The sequence below is a fragment of the Taurulus bubalis genome (genome assembly GCF_910589615.1).
Source record: "Taurulus bubalis genome assembly, chromosome: 13".
Taxonomy (NCBI): Eukaryota; Metazoa; Chordata; class Actinopteri; order Perciformes; family Cottidae; genus Taurulus; species Taurulus bubalis.
This window is the reverse complement of record NC_136601.1, coordinates 20,229,474-20,256,480: the sequence shown is the minus strand read 5'-3', so window position 1 is coordinate 20,256,480 and position 27,007 is coordinate 20,229,474. Positions and strand designations below refer to the sequence as shown.

At 46.4% G+C, this 27,007-nt stretch overlaps 2 protein-coding genes across 4 annotated transcripts; both read right to left on the bottom strand.

The window, feature by feature from the left end:
- Nucleotides 1-5,321: 5,321 nt before the first annotated feature.
- Nucleotides 5,322-19,789, bottom strand: LOC306745862 (ribosomal protein S6 kinase alpha-6). 3 transcript variants are annotated; one of them, XM_079228715.1, is made up of 22 exons: nucleotides 19,666-19,789; nucleotides 17,085-17,144; nucleotides 16,880-16,996; nucleotides 16,721-16,802; nucleotides 16,526-16,606; nucleotides 16,176-16,255; nucleotides 15,375-15,508; nucleotides 14,624-14,661; nucleotides 14,169-14,311; nucleotides 14,007-14,077; nucleotides 13,816-13,904; nucleotides 13,501-13,565; nucleotides 12,956-13,058; nucleotides 12,662-12,786; nucleotides 11,994-12,116; nucleotides 11,020-11,109; nucleotides 10,765-10,923; nucleotides 10,509-10,670; nucleotides 10,240-10,316; nucleotides 9,912-10,029; nucleotides 9,424-9,564; nucleotides 5,322-6,531 (listed from the first exon to the last, which is right to left on the bottom strand). In XM_079228715.1, the coding sequence occupies exons 1-22, from the start codon at nucleotides 19,690-19,692 to the stop codon at nucleotides 6,406-6,408; spliced, it is 2,211 nt and encodes a 736-aa protein (XP_079084841.1). In that variant the 5' UTR covers nucleotides 19,693-19,789; the 3' UTR covers nucleotides 5,322-6,405. The 3 variants fall into 3 exon arrangements, with proteins under 3 accessions (XP_079084841.1, XP_079084839.1, XP_079084840.1); XM_079228713.1 differs by having other exon boundaries at nucleotides 15,375-15,481; XM_079228714.1 differs by lacking the exons at nucleotides 16,526-16,606; nucleotides 16,721-16,802; nucleotides 16,880-16,996; nucleotides 17,085-17,144; nucleotides 19,666-19,789 and having other exon boundaries at nucleotides 15,375-15,491; nucleotides 16,176-16,240.
- An 853-nt stretch (nucleotides 19,790-20,642) lies between these two features.
- hdx (highly divergent homeobox) lies at nucleotides 20,643-25,495 on the bottom strand (the record flags this gene model as incomplete). Its single annotated transcript, XM_079228366.1, has 9 exons — nucleotides 20,643-21,117; nucleotides 21,209-21,331; nucleotides 21,435-21,536; nucleotides 22,034-22,113; nucleotides 22,214-22,406; nucleotides 23,021-23,167; nucleotides 23,358-23,414; nucleotides 23,534-24,703; nucleotides 25,349-25,495. The coding sequence occupies 9 exons, from the start codon at nucleotides 25,493-25,495 to the stop codon at nucleotides 20,869-20,871; spliced, it is 2,268 nt and encodes a 755-aa protein (XP_079084492.1). The 3' UTR covers nucleotides 20,643-20,868.
- Nucleotides 25,496-27,007: the final 1,512 nt, after the last annotated feature.

Sequence of the window (27,007 nt, the reverse complement as noted above, 5' to 3'; positions counted from 1 at the left end):
ACACCATTTTGGCCTTTTCGCCCCAAAAGACCTCATGTTTTGAAAACATTTTCTTCTCAATGCTCTTCCCACTTGTTGCGGTGGCAGTGAGGGTATCGCACTGATTCATCACATTCTCAGTGTTCTCCCCTCAGGCAGCCGAGCCTCTGCAGGGCCCTGACGTGACTTCAAAGTGGATCTATGACCAAACCTGACAACTGATCACTGGAGGGCCGAGGAGCTCTGCAGGTGTACGCCGGCGGATTAGAGGACACAATCAATTGCAGAGTAACTGAGAGCCGAGGAGAGAAGAAAGCAGAGGGGAGGAGGAGGAGGAGGAGGAAGAAGACGGAGGAATATGCAGTACGACTAATCACATAACCTAAAATCAATTTCACATCCTCAGTTCTGGCATCCCCTGACAGGGGCTGGGCAGCTTCAGTTATTATGGGGTGGAGGAGATACATACAGCACAGCCAAGAGGATCCCAATATGGAAGCGTATATCAGGGTGAACAGAAAAAGAAAAAAACCTCTCTTTTGTTGTTTCTGGTAAAAAAAAATCTATCATCTTAAAAGTGGTCTTCCTCACCCCTTCCTCATCCCTCTCAGAAACCTCAATTTCTTTATTTTTTTTTTATTGTTCAGTCACTGGCAATTAATTGTTTGAAAAAAAAATGGTGCCAGTAGAACAGCTGCCTCTGTGATCTCATTGTTCTTCTCTGTTGAGGCTGTGGCATTCATGTCTTTGCAATAATTAAAACCATATTAAGGTTGCGCGGGATGATGGCTCCATTAAGGAACACACCGACTCCGAGTGACATCCACACTTTGTTCTGAAACTGCAAACTTTGATGTCTGAGGCGGGCGGCACGAGGCTGCACACCCGCAGTCAAGAGGCCTTTCTCTTTGTTTTTAAACCACTGAGGCAATATACTGTTGTTCAGAAAGGTATAGCTCTCACTATCCCACTTACCCAGGCGGCAGGCCCACTCAACACACACACACACACACACACAGAGAGTGGTATGTACGAGAGGCCTGTTTATGACACCGAGAGAGTAAATCACTGTGTCTGATATCTTCATTGGAGACAGAGGGCTGATCACTGCTCGTCCTGCTTGTTCCACATTAACTCATTATCACACACGCTCACTCCATTAATTCTCCTGCTTTTATTAGCAGCAAGAGTGGCGAGACACACACACACACACACACACACACACACACACACACACAGTGGGCCCGGTGACGAGCATTGCCTCCACCTCATCTGACAGCTAATGGCTTCATTAGGAGCAGCGTGTTAATTGGCCGACTTTGGGGAGACGCTCGTTAATGAGGATAAATAGATTCACACCTGAGCGAGGGCGCTACCCAGACACAGCGGCACTGTGGGAACTCTGCATGGCGAGCAGACGTGGACTGCGGCCGCCTTTCTTTTTCTTTTTTTTGTCGTTGTTGTTGTTGTTGTTGTTATTATTATTGTGGACCCTCCCTACAGCAGCCTGGACACAGTTGTGTTTTCCTTGCCAGGCAGACTTATTAGCCGAGTGGTTGATTAGCACCGGGAGGCCAAAACAAAGAGCAGTATGTCAAAACAATTAGCCCCACTGTTTACCTCTCAGCTCCCAGGCTGACTGCTAAATGCATCTAATCCAGGAGGGAGGGAGAGAGAGAGAGAGAGAGAGAGAGAGAGAGAGAGAGAGAGAGAGAGAGAGAGAGAGAGAGAGAAAGAGAGAGAGAGGGGACATGGAGCTCAGACAGTTGCAGAATAAAGGACAACAGCTGGTCCATAGGTGTGTGTGTGTGTGTGTGTGTGTGTGTGTGTGTGTGTGTGTGTGTGTGTGCGTGTGTGTGTGCACACATGCATTGATGGGAGCAGTCCTCGACTCAATCCATCTGCTCTCCTGCCTAGATCTCCATCCTCTGCTGTCTGGCCATGACAGCTCTGACACACACACACACGCACGCACGCATGCACACGCACACGCACACGCACACACACACACACACACTGGTTAAAGGAGCTCATCCTCTCGGGGGAGCAGGGGGTTGGACAGACAAAATGGAAGCGGCCGAGACCGATCATTTACATAAGGGAAGGCCACAGAGAGCCGCTGAGGGCCGCGGGTTGCCGCCCATGTGCTGGACTGTGTTTCCACCTAGTGGCGGCTGGCAAGCTCTGCAACTCATTCAGGGTCTTTTCCAGGAGGACGGAGCTGCTGGGGAGGAGGCTGGGATTTTTTTTAAAGAGTTTGTTGCCATGAATTACCAGGGAAAAAAAACATGTGTGTTTACAGTAGAACTATGCTCAATGTATTTGTTCCAACAATGAATCAAATGACTGAGTAATGTGAAAGTAATCCTTTTGGAGAACTATTAGATAAGATAAAATAAGATCCTTTATTAGACCCGCAGTGGGGAAATTACAGGATTACAGCAGCATTGCTCACAAGTGAATAAAAGATAAAAAAAAATCAAGTAATATAAAGCAATATAAAACAATAAAAAAAACAGTAAAGAAGAATATTAAATATACAGACTGAATAAAAAAAAAGTATATAAAAGTATATAAAAATGCACGTGTTACTAGACAGGTGGAGCGTTGTATCCTCCTTCAGCTCGTTGTTTTGGTTTTACAGCCCACAACTTTAGCGTTTTGGTTATCATTAGGACTGTGACGACACTCTTAACTTTTTTTTATTTGTTCCGTGAGAAAAAGCCGATTCATTAAGAAAATAATCGACATTGCTTTGTTATTCTAGCATGTAGCTAAATAAGTCTTTCTTACGCAGCAATACAAGAAGTTACAAACAGTTCAACACTTATTTTGACTAGTTTAGAGTCGGGTTTCATGGCCTCTATCTTTGGTTCAGTCTCATTTGCAGTCTAATTTGCCATGGCTTCCAGATATCTGTCTGTAAAACGCTTTGCCAGAAAAAAGGTCAAATGAAACGTGTTCAGTGAGTCTGTGGAGGATCGGGAATGAGACGGCGGTCTTTGAAGATCTCCCTGACTCTCTGAAGGAGGCAAGAGTCAACCCTCTCCTGAAGAAACCCATTCTCAACCTGTCGGAAGTCAACAACTACAGACCCGTCTCTCTCCTTCCCTTTTTTTCCAAAACTCTGGAGCGAGCGATCTTTAACCAAGTCTCCTCCTTTCTCCAACAGAACAACCTTCTGGACCCTCATCCGTCTGGATTCAAGGCAGGCCATTCAACAGAGACTGCCCTCCTTGCTGTCTCTGAGCAGCTCCACACTGCTAGAGCAGCCTCTCTCTCCTCTGTCCTTATCCTTCTAGACCTTTCTGCTGCATTTGACACAGTGAACCACCAGATCCTTATCTCCTCCCTCCAGGACCTGGGTATCTCAGGCTCTGCTCTCTCCCTCTTCTCATCCTACCTCAACAATCGCACCTACTGGGTAACTTGGAGAGGATCTGTGTCTGAACCTTGTCCTCTCACTACTGGCGTCCCTCAAGGCTGCGTCCTGGGTCCTCTCCTCTTCTCTCTGTTCACCAACTCTCTCGGCTCTGTTATCCGCTCGCATGGCTTTTCCTACCATAGCTATGCCGATGACACCCAACTGATCCTCTCGTTTCCCCAGTCGGAAACACAGGTAGCAGCACGAATCTCTGCCTGTCTGACTGACATCTCTCAGTGGATGTCTGCACACCACCTGGAAATTAACCCTGACAAAACTGAACTACTTTCCCTTCCAGGAAAAGGCTCTCCCACCCACGACCTCACTATCACCTTCAACAACTCACTGTTGGCACCGACCCCGACTGCCAGGAATCTTGGTGTGACACTCGACACTCAGCTCTCCCTGAGTGCCGACATCACCGCAACAACACGTTCCTGTAGGTTCATGCTGTACAACATCAGGAGAATACGTCCCCTTCTCACCCAGAAGGCGGCACAGGTTCTGGTGCAGGCTCTGATCATCTCACACCTTGACTACTGTAACTCCCTCTGACAGGTCTACCTGCTAGTGCCATCCGACCTCTGCAGCTCATCCAGAATGCAGCAGCTCGACTGGTCTTTAACCTCCCGAAATTCACCCACACTACTCTGCTCCTCCGCGACCTTCACTGGTTACCGGTGGCCGCCTGCATCCGCTTCAAAACATTGGTACTTGCGTACCGTGCTACGAACAGATGGGGTCCAGTCTACATCCAGGACATGGTAACACCGTACACCCCGGCCCGTTCGCTCCCCTCAGCTTCTGCCAATCGGCTTGTAGCTTCGTCACTGCAAGCTAAACATTCAACAAAGTCACGACTGTTTGTGTCCTCAATGGTGGAATGAGCTCCCCATTGACATCAGGACAGCAGAAAGTCTCTACATTTTCCGTCGCAAACTAAAAACACATCTTTTTCGACTACACCTCGAATAAGGAAGGTAGCGCCGTAGTAGCACTTAAATGTCTCTTACTGATAACACTTTGTTGAAGAAATTGTACTTTCTTGATTCTTGTTGTTCTGAGTTTGTACTCATGGTTGAATTGCACTTATTGTAAGTCGCTTTGGATAAAAGCGTCAGCTAAATGAAATGTAATGTCATGGTGGCTAATGTTAGCAAACAAGTGTTGGAATCACATTTTGTAAAGTTTCTCAAGTACACATTTAAGGTGCTTGTACTTTACTTGAGTACTTCAATTTAATGCAACTTTATACTTCTACTGCACTATATCTCAAAAGGCAAATATTGTACTTGTTACTTCACATCATTCGTCTGTAGTTACTTTTCAGATTACAATTTTTCATAACTTTCTTTTTAAAAAGCCTCGTTGATCGGCTGTAAAATGTATCGTCACAAAGCTGACCTCATGAAAGGTGGACTTTCAGGACGCCGAATAATGATTTTACAGATTATGATGCTAGATTAAACTCCCCAACAGTATAAAGGATACAATTTAGACATTAATACAGCAGTAATATTGTTCCAGGAACATTATATACAACATTATTTACAACATAAAACACTGACAGGGAACATTTTACTGCACAACCTTCCATGCTTTTTAAATGTTGTAAAGTAAAGCATCTGAATACTTCATCTATGTGTGTGTGTATATATATATATCTCAATTGTTTTTAATCAAAAAAGGTGTTACACGAAGAGAACACTCTTCTACGCCCCAAAAAAAAAAAAGTAATGGAAATCAATGTGTGATCCTGGAATTTCCACTCGTGAACACAATGTTCAGCGAAAGATACACAATCTTGCTGCTGCACTGCGATCATTGGCTCTACATCCCTCCTAGAGGTTCAGTTTCCTGAGGTTAAGTGGCCCGACGTCCGCAACAGAACAAACCAGCCGAGGCCCGGATGCATGTCAATAATGATCTTTAATGTCAATATATACAGAACTTGAAAGAAAAATATAATCTTAAAAATCAAATGAAATAAATACAATATCATACAATTTCCACAATGTCTTTTTGAAGAGATATCCATGGAATATTTTTTGTTTGTTTTCTTTTTTTAACTCAGCCTCTCTGGTTCGACGGGGTGCGTCCTGTCCCCTCCAGAGAAATCCCCACAGCTCCCCCACATGCTCCTCATCTTCATTACATATATATTTTTTATATATATTTAATTTTTTTGCAAACTAGAATTTCGGTCATTGTTACCACATCGCTCCACCTTCAACTCTAGACGTTAACTTTCACCCATCTGCAGCTTTTTCTTTTTTTGATACACTGCTAGCATCACAAACGGCGAAACTGAAGGAAAAGAAAAACACATTCCCTCCACACATGCGTTCATGTAACAAAAGTGCTGGCAGATGATTTTGATCCAGAGGAAACTTTCTAATCCACCACGAGCAGAATTTATATTTTTAAGAGAGGTCTTGCGATGTCAGTGTCGTCCTGCCAGCACAATCGCACACAAAGCACTGCTGCAGGTTGAAGAGGACACGTTAAGACAGCGACAGACGACAAGGAGGGCGAGAGAACCGAGGAGGAGGCGGACAGCAGAGCGCAGATGAAGAGCAGAGTGGGGGAGTGGGCCACAGTTTACCAAAAGCAGCTCTGAATCAGCCAATCACAGTGAAGGAGCACATCAGCTGGTGTGTTTCTTCCCCACGCAAGGAAGGGAGAATGAAAAGGCGAGGAGGGCAAGTGCATATGAAAGCTGTGGAAATAAATACAAGTCTGTCTCCCCAGCAGTAACAGATATGTGAGTCTCCGCTCTTCCTCTTCAGCCGACTTCTTCGCAACGCTACCTCGTCCAGAGTGTGTGTGTGTGCGCACACACACGTTGGGTGTGCCAAATAAATAGATTAAAAAAGGGAGACAGTAGGTCTGACAGGCCAGGACTTCGGTCTGTGTGTGTTTGCGTATGACAGTCCAACTGAGAGTGAGGTCAAAACTGGAGGGCGAGCAGAGAGTGTGTGTGTGTGTGTGTGAGTCTCTCTCTACATGTCAGTTGAGGTGAGTTTCTTCATGCTGCGTCTCTGGGCTAGACTGGATGCCGCCACGGGCTCCAACACCGGCTGACTGGTCTTCTGGCTCAGTGCTGAGTAGGTTGCAGCCATGGCTCCCTGGAAGAACACAACATAAACACATGGTTTTAACTTTTAAAAGAGAAACAAGAACGCAGCTTTGACACTGTTCTGTTGTCCATGGGTGCTACTTTGCATCCTTACGTTCTGCTGCGGGTCGGGAGATGGCCCATTAAGTGAGTTTTAGTTAGGGCTGAACGATTAATTGCATTTGCGATAAAACAAGATTTTCTAACCGCAACGTGCGATTACAACGTCATCGCGTGACACGAGCGAAAGAGTGGAGAATTCTTCTTCTTCTTCTTCTTCTTCTTCTTCTTCTTCTTCTTCTTCTTCTTCTTCTTCTTCTTCTTCTTCTTCTTCTTCTTCTTCTTCTTCTTCTTCTTCTTCTTCTTCTTCTTCTTCTTCTTCTTCTTCTTCTTCTTCTTCTTCTTCTTCTTCTTCTTCTTCTTCTTCTTCTTCTTCTTCTTCTTCTTCTTCTTCTTCTTCTTCTTCTTCTTCTTCTTCTTCTTCTTCTTCTTCGCCCCCTCAGGCGAACAAGAGAACTACAACTCCTTAAAGCACTAGTCAATGCAGCATGCAGTATTTGTCTAACATTCATTCACACAGTAATAAAAGTGAACTTCATATCCCTTATTAATTATCATATTTCATGCATTGTAATTAACACACAAACAACTCATTTTTATATAGATGTGACACTACAAACTTGTTCCAGCACAGTTGTATGGCCAAGATGCCGAGCAAAAAAAAAAAAAACCCAATTAGATTATTTTCCCAAATCGTTCAGCCCTAGTTTTGGTAATGACTTTGCGACGCTCATTTCAACATGATAATATCATAGACTGTAAAGAAGAAGTGGACGTCGCCCATTGGTTTGTGGAACGCCGTTCTGAAGCCTTGAGCTTGGCATTTTGGTTGTCGCCATCTTGGCTGTTTGTAACAGGAAGTGACGTGAGAGGGTGGAGCACAACAAGACGCTGAATCTTAAAAGGAAACCAAACTTTCATGAGCTGAAAACGCACTGTGAAAAAATTTAAATTGTAAGACAAAATCTTGGACCACGCTGTAGTAGCAACCTGTCAATCACAAGGTAGCCCCGCCCTAAAGAATACCCCACTTTATGGTCTCTGACTCGAAAGGGACCAGAATTTACTAAACGAACTTCATTAGACCATAAGCTCATGCTTACAATGTTTACTGAGAGAAGTAGAGTCATTTTCTCATAGACTTCTATACAATCTGACTTCTTTTGCAAGCAGAGGAGTCGCCCCCGGATGGCCATTGGAAAGAATGCAAGTTTAAAGGTACATCAGCTTCACTTTTCAGAACCGGAGGTTACCGCCTGATGAAAAACATCTTTATAAATCCACTCACTAAAAGAAGCAGCACCAGTCTTCCATCTTGTTGATTCAATACTGTACTGCACTACATTTGTTTATCCGGGGTTGAATCAGAAACGCACCACCATCTGAAAATGTCCAGAATGGGAGCAGCACTAAAACCAAACATTGGGCTTTTAACACCTGCAGGTACGTCTTAAAAACAAAGCCACAATGACTCATGCTCGCGTCGCCTCAACTTCCTCGGCTACTCAAGACGCTGTGCCTCTACAGTCGATAGAAAAGAGTCTGGAACAAACATCCAGGTTGACAGAGACAACGGCAAATTGAGAATTCAAGGAAGGGACTTGTTCAAGCCAACAAAGAGGCCGCATGTTCGCAAATAACACCTCCTGAAGGCCGCGGTGTGGTGCGAGGACTTTCAATACAAACCATTTGTCAGACCTTGAATCACATGCGCGGGCGAGCAAAAAGAGCAAAAATAGATAAGTGACAGCAGTGGGATTCATGACTAAGAGCAGGATGACGAGTCCACAGTCAGCAACACCAACATTGACAGAATTATCAAAATGATGCGCGGCACAGAAAGGCAAAGTTTGATGTGGCCTGCATGAATCTGTAGAACGACGCTGGCACTCCATCAACGGATCTGAATACTGTTGCTGACTCTGAGCATCCCTAACGGTGCAACATGCATTCAAATGGCTCCATAGGTCATGACAGGGACCTATGATGCGGCCCCTCACCGCCACCAGACATCAGAAACGTTGAACAGCTACCCGCTGCATGAGATCTCCACGGGAACTTGTGGCGTGAGGTTCACAACCTTTTTGCAAGATCTTGTTGAATCTTTGCCCTGAACAATATTTTTGGAGGGATTTTGTTGGCCATTCGCTGAGGGTCAGAAGGACTGTGAGGCTGTGTGTTGTTAAATTGGTGGTAAGAGAGAACCGAGACAAAGCGACGCTCTCAATTTCCTGTTGATCTTTGCTCAGAGCCTCACCTTTTGGTCGCGTCTGAGAGAGCGGCGTCGCAGATAAGAGGCAGATTGATGTTGTTCCTTTCCTCTTTTAAACATAATTTACTTTCTTTATCCTCTTTGTTATAACGTTCGTAAAATTGAAGTGCAAAAAACACTTTTTTGGGTTATCAATCGCCTAGCAACAGTGCTCTCACGACTCAAACCACCTGGGCCCCAAAAACATGTCAAAAATATACGACCTGATGAGTTCTGTTTGAAGTGGAAAGATAACAGAGCGATGTCTGCTCTAATGGATACAGTATTAGTAATGGATGAGATTCGGAGTGGATGAATCACTTTTAAATGTTGATTTTATATGACATCGTGTAGCAGAGTTCAGACCCTCTTCTGCGTCGGAGAGATGATGTGGTTCCATGTTTAGAAACACGGAGTGAAGTGTCATTTACCCATCAGGCCCACACACGTGAGATCCCAACTTTGAGGCACTGCTAGCCTTTGAGGTTCTACGTATATACAGTGTGTGTGTGTGTGTGTGTGTGTGTGTGTGTGTGTGTGTGTGTGTGTGTGTGTATGTGTGTGTGTGTGTGTGTGTGTGTGTGCGCCCACCTTGACGAGGTGCGGGGCGTCATGGCGCGTGAGCTGGAAGTGTGGTAGCGTATCTCGGCAGGTGATCCAGGAATGCTTCAGGACCTGCTCTGCTGTGTATCGCTGGTGAGGGTCAACGTGGAGCATATGGGACAGCAGGTCCTGGAAGGGAACGAGAACATCTGGTCTTAAAAGCATGCGTGGGACGAAAACACATTGATTTCATTGAGCGATAAACTCACAATGCGTCTCTATTGCTATTTAAACAGTTGTAATGTTCACTCATCAGTTGTGCAACAGGGCTTTGAGTCAGGATTCAATCACAGAATGAATCCAAAGAGGATCACATCAACATCTAATAGCTAAATTATGTTTTTGTAGCACCCTTTCAAAAACAACAAAAAGTGCTTTACAGACACGAGAAGAGCAATCGAGATCATTAACGTTAGACTTGGAAAGATATGCTTTAAAGTCACTGCACCAATGCAAACTAGCTCCAGAGACCTTACCTTTGAGGTGTCCGATACCGTATCCCAGTTGCCACCGGTCAAAGAGAACTTTCCGGATCCTATCCGGAGGAGAATATCCTCTGGTGTGTCGTTTGGCCCGTTAGCAAACGGCGTGTACCTGACAGGTGGAGAGAGGCGGTTACTAAGCACATGTGCAGCGTTTTATTTGATTTCAGAGGCAAACTTGACTGCAACGTTGTGGCGATTATACACACCATGGCTACAACTATTTTAAATTCTGGTGAAAGTTGCAACAAAATAAGACTGGTTAAAAATAAATAGGACACATTAATCATCCCCTCCCACATTAATTATCCAACAGTCTTACCCTGCCAGCATGGTATACAGTAGAACTCCAAGACTCCATATATCACAGGCTGCATCGTAGCCTTGCCGCATTAGTACCTGGACCAACCAGACAAAGAAAGAAATCTTTACGGACCCGTATTGAAAACAGGAAGAAAGAAGAAGAAAGGAAACTTGTCTTTACCAGCTGCCCGTCCCTCACACTTTACATCCTCTCACCTATACAACATCTCTTTCTGGTGTTAAGTCTCATATTCCATCTAGCCTCTTTTCTCTTCTGTCGTTTCTCACCTCTGGCGCCACAAAGTTGGCGGTGTAACAGGGCGTGAGGAGCAGGCCGTTGCCTCCCCGAAGCTGCTTGGCAAATCCAAAGTCACAGATCCTGATGGAGTCGGGGTTCCCCGAGTCATCCATGTATAGGATGTTACTGGGCTTCAGGTCTCGGTGCACCACCTGGGGGGAAAAGGGAGAGGAAACCCGTTGGAGAAGGAGAAACCAAATTCTCACTGGTGCTCAGGTGTGCACTGGCGCCGCCGCCGCCGCTCACCCCTTGGCAGTGGAGGTAGCCAACAGTCTTGGTGATGGTGTAGAGCACAGCACTGGCCTCTCGCTCAGAGAAGAACTTCTGCCTGAGGATCTTGTCCAGCAGCTCCCCTCCCTTCATCAGCTCCGTCACCAGGTAGACATACCTGCCCTCGTCATACACCTGACACACACACACACACACACACACAACCTGTGAGTACGGTGGCCAACTAAAATCTGTACCGCTGTGAAGCGCTCGCACACGAATGCTACTCACGTCTTTCAGAGTGATGATGTTGGGATGCTGTCCGTATCGCATCAGGATTTCGATCTCTTCAGATGGGTCCCTCTTACTTTTGTCTATAATCTGAGACACATGGAAACACAGCGATGAGCAGTTAGTCAAATTAGAAAGTCTACTGGCCGAGTTGAAAAAAAGAAAGAAAGAAATTAGAGCATTTAACAATGTAAACCAGCTGAGATAATAGCAATATGGCGTCAGCTTTGCTGCCCTCTGCTGCTCTGTTGGCAACACAGGCAACAACAACAGGCATGCTTCATCAATTTTACGCAATTTCACACTCGAAGTTCAGAAGCTTTTATGAACCCACATTCTACGGACACCAATATATGAATATTGTGCAATTCATCAATTCATCTAATTTACTTCCAATCTGCTGAAAAAGTGGAGTTTTGTTCATTTTTTTAATTAAGAAAACAACTTAATAAAAAGGATGTCACACGGACACAGCCTCTATGCAACTATTGATACTGAACATATCACACAGTGGCCTAAGGGTTAAAAGGAGCAGGATTTTTACTGAAAGATCACCAGTTTAATTTAGGAGGAGCAGCTTTAATCAAGGCTTTAGGAGTAATGCTGCGTTCACACCAAAAGCGTTGTGAATTCTTCACACGAGTAGATTGCATGCAAAGTCAATGCACAGACGTGAATGGTTACCACGGATAATATTATGAACCCAGACACGAGGGCGTTTGATGTTCCGACGTTTGTGGGACTTCCACAACAAGTACATAGCAGAAATAGTGGGTATTTGAATGGTGGATGGCGAGAATAGTAACTGTTTTTACAGTGATAAGCCACGCCCCCTTTCCGCTGTGAAAAAGCGACTGAAGCGAATTAACCACATAAAGTCGAGCAAGTTAACTCGCGCGAAAAAGTGGTGTGAACGCAGCATAACTGTAGAGCAGCGGTGGTTAGTGGATCAGAAAAAAGAAACACCACACTACCTTCACAGCATAGTCCATGGCAGAGACTCGGTGTACACAGCGTTTACAAATGGAGTAGGAGCCGACCCCGATGTCCTCCTGCAGCTCGTAAAGATCAGAGAACTTGGTCGAGCCCCCGTGCATCTGGAGGGAACAAGACATGAGCCGTTAACATCCGAATAAATTAATCCGACTCAGAACGTGTTCCAGTAAATCCAGCAGCTTCTGTCCGCCCACACATTTCATGTGACGACTGGTTAACCTGGTGTCGTGTGCGCCAACACTTTGGTTTACAAACATGCCGGAGTGGAACGTGTAACGGTGGCGTCATTAGCGGAAACCGCTACATAGAATTGTGGTTGTTTTGCGACTCGGTTTCATTTCTGCCATCATGTTGATCAATTTAGATCCTAATTTGACTTCATTGTGCAGAAATCCACATTTAAAAGGCAGTCGGTAGAGAGAAGAAATGAAGTGTGGAAGCATTGCAGACGTGTTGAATCAACCGTGTAAAATGGCAGGTCAACTAACGGAGATAAATGGTGATCGTTCTGATCTTTTAGTGCACCTACGCGCTTAAACGACAGAAAAGAATACCAGCGTGTGACCTTCACGGATGCACTTTAATATGCCAATAATTAACCTGTGTAAACTGTGATGGAGGCAAAGTAAAGACACCGCGCGCTCACCTGAACTATAGGGAGTATGCTGAGCAGCGGGGAGCTCTTGTTCTCATCCATCGGGTTCGGCGCAACAAAACTGAAGCCTTTGAAGAGCTGGTGGGCGTTAGCACTGGGAGGGATACCTGGGGAGTCTAGATGTACAGAAGACAATTCATTACATATGAACATACGCACACGCACCTGCTACAATTTAGAGGAATTGCTTGCATTGTTGGTGCTTAGTTGCAGTTTCCATGGCTGCAGGAGTGGCTGCTGTTTTTAAGCTGAGGAGCGTGTGTGTGTAGGTGTGTGTGGGTTTACCTTTAGGCGTTTTAGCAGTGAACTCTGGGTCGAAGCAGAACGTGTCATCTGGTTTACCTGCCGCAGGCTTGAACGGGGGCTGAAGCTCTCTCCTGTACAGTGTCTGCAGGTGATCAAGGTACACACACACACACACACACACACACACACACACACACACACACACACACACACACACACGTTAGAAATCAAACCACACCACAGGCTGTTTTGCCAAAGAGACCCCTTCCCTGATTAACCCGCTCTCCATCTCTCTCTACAGCCCGGTCCAGCCAATAGCATCCTGCAGGCTCTTAAACACTCACGCAGCGCCATTAGTGCACACACAGTGAGAACTGGCCCTCTGCCCAGACACACACACACACACACACACACACACACACACACACACACATAGCTGGCGTGGCCAAGACTGATGGCCAGAACTCACCAAGCCAACCGTTTGTTAAGTGTGAAGCCTGAGCAGAAGCTGGAGAGTTGTGTGTGTGTGTGTGTGTGTGTGTGTGTGTGTGTGTATATATATATATATATGTGTGTTTGCTCACATTCCAGTCGATGGTGGAAAAGAAAGCGTGGCGTTTGATCTCCTCCACGCCGTCGGGCCCGGCCCCTAAAGACACAGAGCGCTCTGGTTCAGTTAACCTGGCACGGCAGTTTTTATTGTTTGCAGAGGATCAACAACACGTTCACACATTTGTTTCTCGCAGCATGTGATTTAAGCGGGTGCCAAAGTGCTAACAAGCTTGAGCTTAAACGAGTGGCGCACCATGAGGAGCCACACACACACACACACACACACACACACACACACACACACACACACACACACACACACACACACACACACACCTGCACCTTACCTAGCCGGTTAGCGGGGTTACGTTTGAACAGCATTCGCAGCAAACTCTGGGCTTCCAAACTTAGGAACTGGGGCATTCCCAACTTAGCTCTGTTGGGAGCAGAGAGCGACAGGTGGATAGGGACACAAGGATAAGCTGCGGCGGATCATTTCTCACAAAACGTTGATTGTCTCGATCATGCAGTGACTCACTTGAGAATCATATTCATGGTCTCATTGCGGTCTTTCCCTTGGAACGGTAACGTCCCCGTTAGCATCTCAAACTGCAATGAAAGAAAGGGAAATATCATCAACAGGGTGTTTTTTGTCTTCTTTTACCAGTTTATATATTAATGAAGGAGCCTGTTTCAGTACCATAAGCACTCCCAGAGACCACCAGTCCGCGCTCTGCGTGTGTCCTCTCCTGTTGACCACCTCAGGGGCCATATACTCCACCGTACCACAGAAGGAATACGCCTTCTTATCAACATCTACTGACTCTTTACTCAAGCCAAAGTCTGCGTGACGGCAAAGCAAAGCAAAATGGTGAGACACACAGCCGCCTGGACGGCCACATCCGGTCATCACACCGTGCAGAGCTTGTATTCTGCTAGGTGTTGGAAAAAGACGCATTAAAAATAGCTGCTGAGGAAAGTCAGTCTGAGGACAGAAATGGAGCCGTGACTCTATTCTCAGTAAAGACACATTTCACGTGGAACAGTGTAATTACAGGCTATTAAGTAGATTAGACTCTTTTGAATTTAAAAATAGCTTTTTACAATGAAAAAACTAAATACATCCAAGTATGAAAATTTAAGTCAAAAACATACCTGTTAACTTTATGTGTCCAGCTTCATCAAGTAAGATGCTGAAAGACAAGAAACATGTTTTCCTTGGAGGCGGGTTTCAAACAACATGTTTTAAAAAGTCATCTCGTGCCTAAAAAAAATGTTTAATCACATGGTGTTGTCGGGAAATCTCTGCACACACATTCTTAAACTCTGGAGGCTTCAAACTGCTGACGGTGAAGGAACAACCGGTTGGAGTACTCCTTTCGGAGCCGCACTCTACGCATCCAGTCATTGTGAAACTACTCAAGCGAAGGGAAAAGTCCGGACTGAAGTCAGGAATGTGTGAGTCGGTTTTGGGTCTTTGTGACAATGGATTTGTGAAGTTATGGACTGAAACGACTTGTGTGATCGGCCGTCTGTGGGGAAGGCCGTGTGTCAAGTACAGACAAATTAATTTATTAAAAGAACGGCTTGATGCCACACCTTTGACTTTATTATACTTAAACCTAACAGGGTCAGTGGGGAAATAAAAACATACGATTGTATTTTCTATACGTGATGAAAAACTAATTAATTCTTGAATTCGCGTCAGCAGTCTGTCATTTAAGGTTCAACGTCTCCTCACTATATCTGGTTTTAAATCCCTTCTACGCTTTATGCTACAGTCGTACAGTTTGTCAAAGCCAAAACAATCATCAGTGGTTTTCACACAAATATCCAAAGTAAGTTGGAAGACGACAGGGTTTGAGTGTGAGGGGTCAAAGGTGACGGTGAGGTCGAGGATTCTTACTTCTCTGGCTTGAGATCTCTGTAAACTATGCCCAGGCTGTGCAGGTGGTCGAGGGCCAGGGCCAGCTCTGCAAGGTAGAATTTCACATCTTCCTCTGTAAACATAACCTGATAAGAACTGGACAAATTTACTCTCTGAACTAAGGAGAGGAGAGAAATTCAGCAGCAAAGAAAGAAATGTAGAAGAAAAATAGACAACTTCAATATCAAGCTTCAGTGACTACAAACAGAGAAAAAAAAGTGTTATTATTGTCACAATGCCAACATTTCAAATAGGTTACACGACCCAGCAAGCTGATGATTTGACATTTGCCGGCCGCTATCGCTTTTGGCGCCGAGACATGCTTTCAACACAAAGTCTACCTGGGGGACAATTGAACGCATTTGAAAAAAAAAAAAAAAAGGCTGATTTGAGCCTCTGACTGACAAACCACCAATGATCTACAGGCAAAAAAAGGCTTCAAGAAAAGCACTTGTGTTTTGCGAGGAATTCAATGCAATTTGAATAAAAAGCAAACAGAAAACACAAGAGACAAACGACTTGACCGTGTGTATGCTCTTATAAAATAACCTTCTTTTTTGTTTACAGACTACATTTGCACCTGTTCCATTTGTCAGCTTTTCACAAACAGGTTTAAACCATTCGAAATAGAAAAATAAATCATAGAAACATTTAAAAAAGACCATTAAAGACTAGAATTACTAGGACACAATGTACTTTTTCTTTGCAGACAGATACATTTGCAAATAAACTACACAAATGAAGTATAATTAGATGTTGGGCAACAGGACGTCAGCTTACCTCTTTGGATAAGCGAGTGAATACATCCCCTCCCCTGAGAAAGTCCAGTATTAAATACAGTTTCCCTTCTGTCTGAAAGGCTGGCAGATGTGAAAACAAGTCAATTAATTATATTCATATCGCAGCAGAATAAAAGTAGATATTAGCTTGATCCTTTTGTTCTTATTTCTTAATTCCTGTTCAATATCTGTGTTATAACTCAAAATATTCTGATAAATGATGTTAACAGTGATGTCTCTGACTGGAGCATGAAGATGCACATAAGCTGCTTTTCCCGACCTGTACTGGGATGTAATCTGTGCGATTATATATAATCGCCTGCGCACAATGAAAACCAGAGTTTCTCTTACCGTAGTGCAACTTCACTATGAAGGGATGATTGACTTCCACTAAAATGTCTCTCTCCATCTTAGTGCGAACTCGGTCCCTGACTGTAGAGACAAAACAGGAAAGAGAAAGATTCAATGCTGCGGTCAGAACGCACAGGGCGACTCGCGCGTTGCCCGTTTTTAACTGGATGCAGATGGAAACAAAAGTAGCTTTACCTTTCAAAGATGCCTTTTTTAGAACTTTCATTGCATATAACTGACCAGCATCTGGGCCCAAGAGCTTCCGGACGAGGAACACCTGGGAGAAAGTGAGGAGTTAAGAAAGATGCAAAACAGCGACGGGAACGTTTGATTCGTCGGGCTCCATTTCCTCACCTTGCCGAAGGAGCCTTGGCCGAGGACTTTGAGCAGTTCGAACTGAGATGGATCGGCTTTCTCGCAGCCCTCCTTCACATGGTGGGTGATCGGAATCTCCTCGTACGACTCTTCATCCTACACAGAACAGTATCGTATGAGACCGCCACGCAAACGCACCGCAGGTCTGTCGCCCCATGTGCTCCCCTCGACAATCGCTACTTACACAGTGTGAGAAAGACTCTCCCTCCTCCATGGGCTCGTCCATGATCTCATGTCCGTTGACCTGCAGCGAAAGAAGAAGATCTCATCAGAGACGGCAACGGCGAACACTTTCACGAAGCTTGCTCATCCCTGTTTTTTTTAGCTGAGCAGGGCTGCGAGTGCAGCTGCCGCACGCCCACATGCATGACGGAGGACTCAACAGATGAAATCAATGAGTCACATGCAATAACAAGCGCGCCTTCACTTTACCCACTCACGCTCTTGTTTGTTGTCAAATCGCATGGAGTCCATACCTTAAGCACGTTCAGCTGTCCAGCGCTCATCCTGTCCCTATAAAGCCCCTCGTTATTAGCATTCTAGCTTAATCCCCAGCCAGGGGGGAAAAACAACATGTCTGCCTGGCTCTGAGAGTCCGATGTTTGCTCGGGCTGCAGCCAGCATTCGACCTCTTCAGGGCAAACTGGGGTCTCGCTCTTTCAGTGCCTCTGGGCTGATGGTGGTGGAAATGTGCTTGTTACTGTTTTTGTTCTTCTTTTTAAAAGACCACAGCTGGACATTTAGGAGCCTGATGTGTGCCTGTTCGTTTCCAATAGACATCCACAGTGATATTGTCAGCAGAGGAATGTCAGATATTTCAGCCACCGCAAGTAAATGGGACAATAAACTAACCGCTGTAACGTTAACCAGGTCTGCATATTTCAAGTCTGTGCCAAAGCTCAGCCTGCATGATGTATTCAATCCGGCGTGTTTGTGTGTTGAATTCCATCAAGCCTCTGAAGAAGGGGCTGCGGGGGATGAGTCATAGCACTACGCAAGCCCACTCAGTGGGTGGAGCCACCAACACACACACACACACACACACACTCACGTACGTCCACAGAACAGAGGCCAACACACCACTTTACAATATCTATCACACTACGGAATGAGGTCATCGACGTAAACAAACATCCAATTAGTCGGGGTGTACCCTTCAAAGCGCAGAGATATGGCACGGGAAAAAAACAAATGTCAAGCAAGACGTGAGCCTCGGTGCATCTCTGAAGCCGGGGCAGTGCTTGGTGTCATAATTCACACATACATTTTCACTCCCACCTTTTGCCGTGGCTCATTGCGGCTCCTAACAGAGTGCAGCCTACACTTGCAGCACAAGCGGGCGAGCCTTTTCCAGCCACCCATAATGTCATCTCACAGTCACAGACACCGGCGGCGCAATCTCTTTGATTGCGTGTCAGCTTTAAAAAAAATAAACTGATAAGAAGTGCATTAAACAATCAGCATGACCACCGGCCGAGCACGAGTGGATACGCTTGTTATTTACTACGGGCTTCTGGTATCTCGGCAGCTTTCAAACCATGATCACTAATGGCAGGAGATGAAAATACCTTTTGGGAACAAAAGTAATATTTCGGGGGTCACAACATTAGATGAATTATTCAATATTTCCATGCCACCTACATACAACGAGCTCCTTCAACAGCATGCCCAACAGATTAGAAATGCTGTGGTAGAAGTCTCCCAAAACACAGGAGGAGGGCAGAAATGTATGTTGCAAGAACTTTCCTGCTGGCTTCTAAACACACACAGACAGTCTGGACTGTAGGTGTGAAAGACTGCAAAGAATCCCAGAAATGGAGAGGTTTAGGGTGTCAGGTTGGCTTAGCTGCACATGAACACCTCACTGTGGGGGGAGAAGGGGGCATAAGCAAACTGAACCTCTCCACATTGTCACCACACTCTCATTTAGAGAAGTCTTTAAAAAAAAGCATCATTGGTTTCACTAAAAAACAGGTCTGAAGATGAAGAAAATGAAGACAACATTCCTTTAAGAGCTCCCTGCTGTTATGAGCCTGGGGGACAGAATAGTCAGCGGTAATGTTTCCTCACAATTTCACTTTCCTAATGCAGTGATACGAATACACTAGTTATCTCCTGAGGTTTGATTAATAGCTTTGTAATAAAAGTAGATGAGAACACGAGTTGAAGATAACATCCGCATCACTGATTCTCTGGTGCTGTTGCCAAGACGCCCGACCACCAAATGTAACCCGCCTAACGTCCGTGTCCAACTTTGAATAAACGAAACGATGCCGACATGTTCCGCAGAGACACAGAGACCCTTCAGCAGCTCTCCTCTTAACAAGACAGCGGAGGCTGAATAAAAAACAACAACTTAGTTGTTGTCCCCAAGTTTCAAGCCTGCGAGCTGTCAAGCTAGCAGGCTAACTAGCTTCATGCTAACGCTACATGCGCTAAGCTAGCTACGGGGGCAAACTCCTCTCGAGGAGTGTAAATAACAACAAAAAGCCGAGGGAGAGGTCGTGCGTCACCGGAATGAGAGATAGTCGCATGTACGGATGAAAAACGAGCGGCTGGGAGAGTCCGGGCCGTTTGCTCTCGAACTAATACAACCCGGGACAAAGCAACACAAATAAACACCGAACCCAGCTGTTAGCATTAGCTGGCGCGCTGCATGTCGTGACGCCAAATGTGAGCTCTTCCCCAGGCGAGCAGGGCAAAGCTAACCTAAACAGGGCAGCACACACCAAAACAATGTCCAGCACACAGCCATGCAAACTCACCTCACTACAAACGCTGTTTACCTCCATCTTGTGCCAGGAGCCCTCTCCGAGTCTAAGGCATCGTAGTCCACCTAGACCCCCGCTCCACGTTGCATGTCTTCCCCTCCGCGGACGTCCGGCTGTTCTCGCTTTGATGACCAGATCCAGGCTGCGTGGCCTGCGGGACCGCTATCGGGACTGGGATCTGTGCGGGGTGGGTGTGTGTGGGGGGGGTGGGGGTGGTCGCTGCGGGGAATAGTCGATGCCGATGACTGGACGCACACATACGCTCGCAGAGAGCACCGCTACCCTGCCATGGATGCGAATATGGCGGCTATCGTGGTACCTGGTCGTCAGTGAATGGGAGTTTATTGACGTATTTATGACGCAATTCGGTTTAGGATTTCCCCCCCTGTTCAAACCAAAGCGACGGATCTGGAGACAGAAGAGGAGGGAGAGAGAGGACGTGTGGCGTGCGACATACATGCATCCGGGTGATGGACCGTTCAGCTTGCGACCGAAATAGTCCCCGCTGAGTTTAGCGTTATGGAACATTTGTGAGCACAATAGACACCTCTTGTGGCGGACCATGCGATCTAAGCCGCTGATCTTAAGGGTGCAAGTTGAATGTGTTCAAGCCACTGTTTCATAAGCCAGTCCATCCCGAGTCCGAGTGGAAACAAGAGGCTTAAAGCTCACCCACTTTCTCTCTCCCACCCACGGGCGCAAAGTCTTTGCGTGGGGAGGTAATGTAAATACACACTACAGGCGGACTTGTAATTTGATTAGTTTAACGACTGCAACTGTCATAATAAAAAAATATACAAATTCTTAAATCAGCCACGACAGTATGTGAACATTACACTTTCTACAGTTGGGGTTTAAAGAAACATTTGTAGTGCTTTTTCCTACATCCACTAAGCCGATACATTATAAAAAGTGACAGTCCACCTCACTGAAACACAAACGGCCACACAAGTAAGTTAGAGGTTGTTTATTGTTCCCTCCGGACCGGTCCGGAGCAAGGCAGATGATATGCAGTAAAAAAGGCATTTGTCAGCCCAACAGTCGTGGTGAAGCGTCAACCCACAGGCACTGGGCGTGGAGCACGAGGTTACCAGAGTGTTTGTGTCAATGTGTGTGAGACCATATGGTCCGAAAACCAGCTTCTACGTGTGTGGAAACATCTGGATGAGTCTATGAGAGCGGAAGTACATGACATGGTCACTCTTGTTCTGTGACCGCCTCCTGCAGTTGCTCCTCTGATGCAGAGGGCTCAGTAACTTCGGTCGGTGGGTCGTCTTCGCTTTCGGTGACCAGTAGGAATCCTCCGTTCGCCGGGGCCGGCGGACTCTCCGCCCCGGCCATCGGGGAGCCGCTGTGGTCGAAGGACACGTCGGCGGGCCGCGCTCCGCTCTCCTCCGTCATGTCCCAGTCCTGGTCTGAAGGCTGAGGTAGACTGGCCACGAGCTCCTGAAACACAAAACGACAGCAGGCCCTCGGGTGAGAAATGTCCACCGACGGAGGCGTTTTCGCTTCATGCCGGCGGCGGCGGAGAACGTACCTGCTGTCTCTTCAGGTCGCTGCTCCTCACGGCGCCGAGCAGGCTCTTCGTGAAGCTCACGAGCTCGTCGTACTTTTGTTTTTGGTTCTCTAGCTCAATCTCTAAGAACTGCACCTCCTCGTGCTGAAACGTTCAGAGCAAAAACGAAGCAAAATAAGTTATTTTGAGTTTTTATTCAGCGTCTCGTATAAAACATATACATACTGTATATAAACATCGTCCTCACCTTGAATTCCAGAAGGCTCTGCATTTGCTCTAGGTCCGAGGCCACTAAGTCACCATCTTCATTGTCTCTGTATTCGTCTTCCTCGTCAATTACTTCGATTTTCTGTTAAAAAAAGAAGATACAGAGATTAGATAATCTGTTTTTATTCCTTATGTTCTGTTTCTGTAATTTACTGTATTGTATAAAACACTTTGAAAGGAAAGGTGATACAAAATGGTTTTCTGCTACACAGAGAATCTTTGTTCCGTTTGCATTGTCATGTTTTTTTGTAATGCAAGAAGAAGAAGAAAATATAAAAAATACGCTACATTTGTGGATAAGCTTTGAATTGTTCAGTCAGAGACAAACCTTGTTTGTAGAATGCATTGGCAACAGTTTTTTTTGTCTTCCAAGATTATGCTGAATTAGCTCGTGCTCACAAGAAGCACGTGGTGTGATGAAGCACTAAAGCATCTGTCGTGACCCGGCACAACGGGAAAATGTGCCAAGCTGACGTCCAGCTGTACGGCTGGTGTAGTTTTGTGGAGTAACACGGTCCCATTCCTAGGTGACTCCATTTAATGAGGCTGTGCCGTAATATCAAAGTAATAACGACGTACCACATTATTGGCCAGTGGCGTCGCAGTGGACACGTCTATCCCGTCTTCTTCGTCGCCATGCTGCGATTCGATCGTGCCGTCTAAAAGCAAGAAGATTGCACGGCTTATACACAGTTTATATACACACACACACACACAGAGTACGGTGTTTGTGTGAGTGCGTTGTGTAAGCGGCCTGACCTTCGGACAGGCTCAAGGAGCCCTCATCGTTCAAGTCGTCTCCGAACTCGGGCGTCCTGAGCCCGTCGGGGCTGAGGGCCACCGGGGATTCGTTTCCGGGGGATGAGGTTGAGAACACAGCGGGCCCACCTTTAGGTGGAGGGATTTCAATGCCCATCAGACGGTACTTCCTCCGTCTGTTACTGATCCATGTCTGCCAGTTGGACAAGACAACAAAGGCAAGATTGTCAGAAGAAATGCTCGACTACGATTCAATGATACCAATAAGCTTTTCAAAATAAAGTGTGTGAAGTCGGGATAAAACAAATCTGTACACAAAACAAATATAGAGCCTAAACTACATTAATATAAAGCCGTTTGATTATCGCAATAATTTGTCATCATGCTGATGGTGGTGTACTGTTTCTCCGCATGGGCAAAGCTTGTCCTTCCGAGCAATAAATATCCCAGTAAACGAGATGGCAGCGGGTCATGTGTGTGTCAGGACCCTGCAGACTATATTTAGTCTACCAGCATTCCTAAGGTGGCCCTGATATACAACTACGTGACTTCTACACAACTTTGAGCAAGTAAGTCAGAAAACGTCTGTGACCTAGAAAAGTTGCTCTTTCCTGTTTCCCTTCAGCTCTCTAAAGTTCAGTCAAATGGTCGTGTTTTCACTAAATGTCATGTATACAGAGGCGTGGCCAGACAGTGAGAATAAGTCGACAAAAACGTCTCTCTCGTTTCAAGAGTACTGCAGACATCTAGATTTGTCTGTACTCAAAATAGATGCGGTAATATACAAAAGAAATTATTCTCGGTTACCTTGACTATTTCAGTGTCTACATTGAGTTGGTTGGCCGCGGCGGTGATCTTTTCCCTGCAGACCGAGCCCAGGCTGGTCATGCCTCGGTCCCAGTAGCGCTTCAGCTGGATGAGATCCCCGTCGCTGAACTGGGTCCGATCCTGCAGCTGAAAACACAAAACCCTTCATTTAACTACGTAATATTCCAGCTGATGGAAAGCAGACTGTGCCAGTATAAGTGTGTAATAACCACACAGTACACCTGGTACCTTTAAATGTGCCCCCACCCCTATACTATATATTAAAAGTGTTGTTTAAAATGACAAAAACAAACAAACAAATAAAATAAGTACTGACTGTTCTCTTTCTGGAGTTGCTGATGACCCAGGGGGTGGCGGACACACCAAGTGAAGTCTGCACACACACACACACACACACACACACACACACACACACACACACACACACAGTTGGGTTTAAGTCTTTCAGTTCGCTTTGAAGGAAAGCGGCAGACGCGCTCGAACCTCTCCTACCTGTGAGTCGGAGTCCCCTGGGAGTGAGGTCTGTGCTGTGAGCGAGTAGCTGCCCTGAAGAGTCGTGTTGCCGTGGGACGGTGCGGGTCGGGGGCTCGTCGTTGGCGGCGTGTCGACCCCCATGGCCGCGGACACTTCGGATCCGGTTGGGCTTGCCGACGTCTGCTCCCGGCGGAGGTGTGTTTGGGCGGCCATATTCGCCAGCTCCTCTTCCCTTTGCCACTCGTCTTCTTCATTTCCGGTTTCCATTGCGATGGAGAAGTTCTGACTGGCTTCCGGGGGAAGCGACGCCTCCTTGCTTTTCCGGGCCGACTCATGGCTCGGCCTCAGTCGGTCCCCGTCGCTTACCTCTGACAAGGTGAAGACCTGCTGGATACGGGGTGTCTGCTCGGAGGAGGGGCCAGAGCTTGGCACTGGGAGGGAGACCCGCATCTTCTGAGGGGCGGGGGGTTGAGGTTGAGGGTTGGATTGAGGTCTGGGCTGAGGCTGAGTTTGGGGCTGTGAGGAAGAGGACCACGGCCGAGTTTGCGCTGCACCGTACTGCCGAGTCCAGCTGTGAGGTACCACCCCTGCTCCTGCACTTAGTCCGGCCTCCCCGAGGGATAAAGCTCCCTTCCTGACTGCAGTGTAGACTAAAGGCCCTGAGGCAGATGTGAGGGGTGGGAGGTTTTGAGAGAGCGAGACCACCTTAGAGTGGAGGGGCGAGGAGGCGGAGCCGCTCCTGCTCTGCAGAGTCCGACTGATCAGCGATGAGGACGCTCGCGCGGAGAGCTCAGATTCTAACTGAGATGGGGGCGCCGGGGGTCTCGGCCGGGAGCGGCGGACGGAGTTCAGGGAGTAAATCCCGGTCAGTATGACGTCGTTGTTGTTGTTGTTGCTTCCGCTGCTGTGGGGAGAAGAGGAGGAAGGGGAGGAAGATGTCGACGAGAAAGAAGGGAAGGACGAGGATGGAGGGAGGAGGTGAACGCGATTCTGGATGTTCCGCGCCGCCGCCAGATCAGCGGGAAGCAGTGGCCCTGCCGCCAGGCCGTGATTGGACAGTGGACCCCCGGCCAACGGGTGGTTGGAGAGCAATCCCCCGGCGAGTCCGTGACTGGATAAGGAATGAGACATGCCTCCGTTCTGCTCTACCTTGGAGGCGATCTTACGTCTTTTGTTGCCAACCCATGTCTGCGGAAAGAAGAGCAATCAGCTCAGTAATGTCATTTAACGAAACGTTCCGTAATGCGCTGCAGGGAAACGAGGACAATAATTTATGACTCTGCACTAGATGAAGAACTCAGACGGAAGAGGAGGAATGAAGTCTCTGAATCAAAGTTGTCTTATGTCCGTTTATTTCTTGCAAGAAGGAAAAGTATGCAGCAGCTACTCAGAGCAGCCTGTGACACAAGATGCAATGAAACAACAGTCAGCACCCTTCTTATAACACAACGAGGGTTCCGCCTCCAAACCCACAGTGAAGGAGACGAGAGAGTCTGTGCGACGCCCATGAACCCCCCCAGTTCTCAACATCAGAAACTTACATTTACTTTGTCCCTGAGAAATCAACCCCTTATCTGCTTCCCCCAACCCCGCAGTGTGATATGCAAGTGAGAAAAGACAACAGGCCTTTGAACTCAGTACTTGCATCTGCTTCCCCCGCCATGTGGTGCCCCCATCTCTGATAAACATTTCAGGCTCTATTCTCCCATAACATTACAGTACTATATTTTACCATTACAAGACTCAGAGTCTCAGTTACTTGCGCCACAAAACCATAGGACAGAGTTGCTGCTTCCCTTTTGCTTATTCACACACAGCATGTATTGGGCCTACCCGGACCACGCTGAAGTCCAGCTTGGCCTCCTGAGCACACTGCAGTATGAGCTGGAAGCAGGCCTTGCTCTGATTGGTCATCCCGTTATCATAGTACCGCTCCAGGATCCTCTGCTGTTCAACCGTGAACACCGACCGCAGGTTCATCTGAGAGACAATGACAGAGGTAAAGAACTCACAGGCGGATTGTGGTCGGTGATTAGGTCAAAGAGATAAAGCACTTAGTGCGAACATATGACGTCATAACACCTGGGCAATTCTCCTCTCTTCGGTTTATGGAACTTATTAAGTTTTTTGTAGCCAATTTAATTCTAAATAGCACAACATTTTGTCATATTAAAACATAAATTTAGCAAATGCATCGACTATTACATAGTTATATCCTTCTGACGATGCCACAGTCTCAAGATTACAACTCCCTGAGCTTTGTTTTGAATTTGTCATGATTTAAAGCCATGTCTTTCATTTTATTTTGGAGCTCACATTGGAACACAGCTCTTGGTATACTCACAGTCTGCAGGCCGCGCCTCTGTGCCCATGCATCCATTCTGCCACAGGAGGGGAACGGGGCAGCCATGCAGATCACAGCAAAACCTCCATGTTTCTAGATTAGCACACGTCCGACCGTACTCATCGTGTCTCAGTGTACCTGGCACACTGCTGGGAAAGGTGGCTGAGGAGAAAGCAACGCAGACAACGCCATATGTAAGAGAGTAAATAAATAAAACAGAAGAAGAAGAAGAGAACGAGAGAGTCAGAACAACTGTTTCCGTCAGCATGCCCCTGGAGCCGGTTAATCACAATAAAAGACTAGCTCTCTTTTCTGGTAGTCGAGATATGCTCAGATCAGTTTCACCAAATTGTCGACAACCAGTCAACACTTTGCCATATAATATATTACAACATTTGAGAAAAAAAGTTACTGCAAGCATTGTGAAGCTGTTAGACACACAATACGCTGTCAGTCAAAGTAGAATAGGCTGTGACAAGCCACTGTGTAGCATCAATAACACCATCAATCAAGCTCACAGCCATGTCATCCCCAGAAAAACATTGTTCTCCTCGTCTACTGAGAACCATGCAAACACATTAACTATGAAGTGATTAATGCGTATTTATTCATTAATATGTCTTACTTGCGCGTGTTGACTGACCTTTTGGCATAAAACTAAAAATGATCATGTCATAAGCACGCTCAAGTAATGTATTGTTTTAAATCCAGCTCCAGATGTCCTTTTTGACTTTGAATTCAGTTTGGACACAGCAAGCTATCTTTCAATGTGACACACACACACACACACACACAAATTATTTGAAATGAGATCCAGTGTGACGAGTTTCAAAGCCAACGTGTGTGTGTTGTGTGCGCGCGCGTGTGTGTGTGTGTGTCTCCACTCACTGAGAGAGGGCAGCCTCACGTCACCTTAGAAACGCTCTTGGAAACACAGCCCTGAACGGGGCTATTTCTCTGCCGTTTGTTGATGAAGACAGAATGTGTCACATACGGGAATGTTGTGCGACCAATAAGCATCCAGCGGGTTTATTTGGGCAGGCTGGCTGCGCGTGGCTACAGTCAATATGGAAACCTTACGGGGAGAATTAGGCGAACAAACTGTGGGCACGTCCGACTAGCACAGCGCCAACAGCCGGGGAAAGGGG

Bases quoted from the DNA above. Each gene is read 5' to 3' on its own strand.
- LOC306745862 (XM_079228715.1), bottom strand. From the start codon at position 19,692: ATGGAGGTAAACAGCGTTTGTAGTGAG. The intron at 16,607-16,720 runs GTAAAGCTACTT...TTGTCTCTACAG, and splicing joins AAAAAAGGCATCTTTGAAAG to TCAGGGACCGAGTTCGCACT. The intron at 14,662-15,374 runs GTAAGAATCCTC...CTTGTCTTTCAG, and splicing joins AGAGATCTCAAGCCAGAGAA to CATCTTACTTGATGAAGCTG.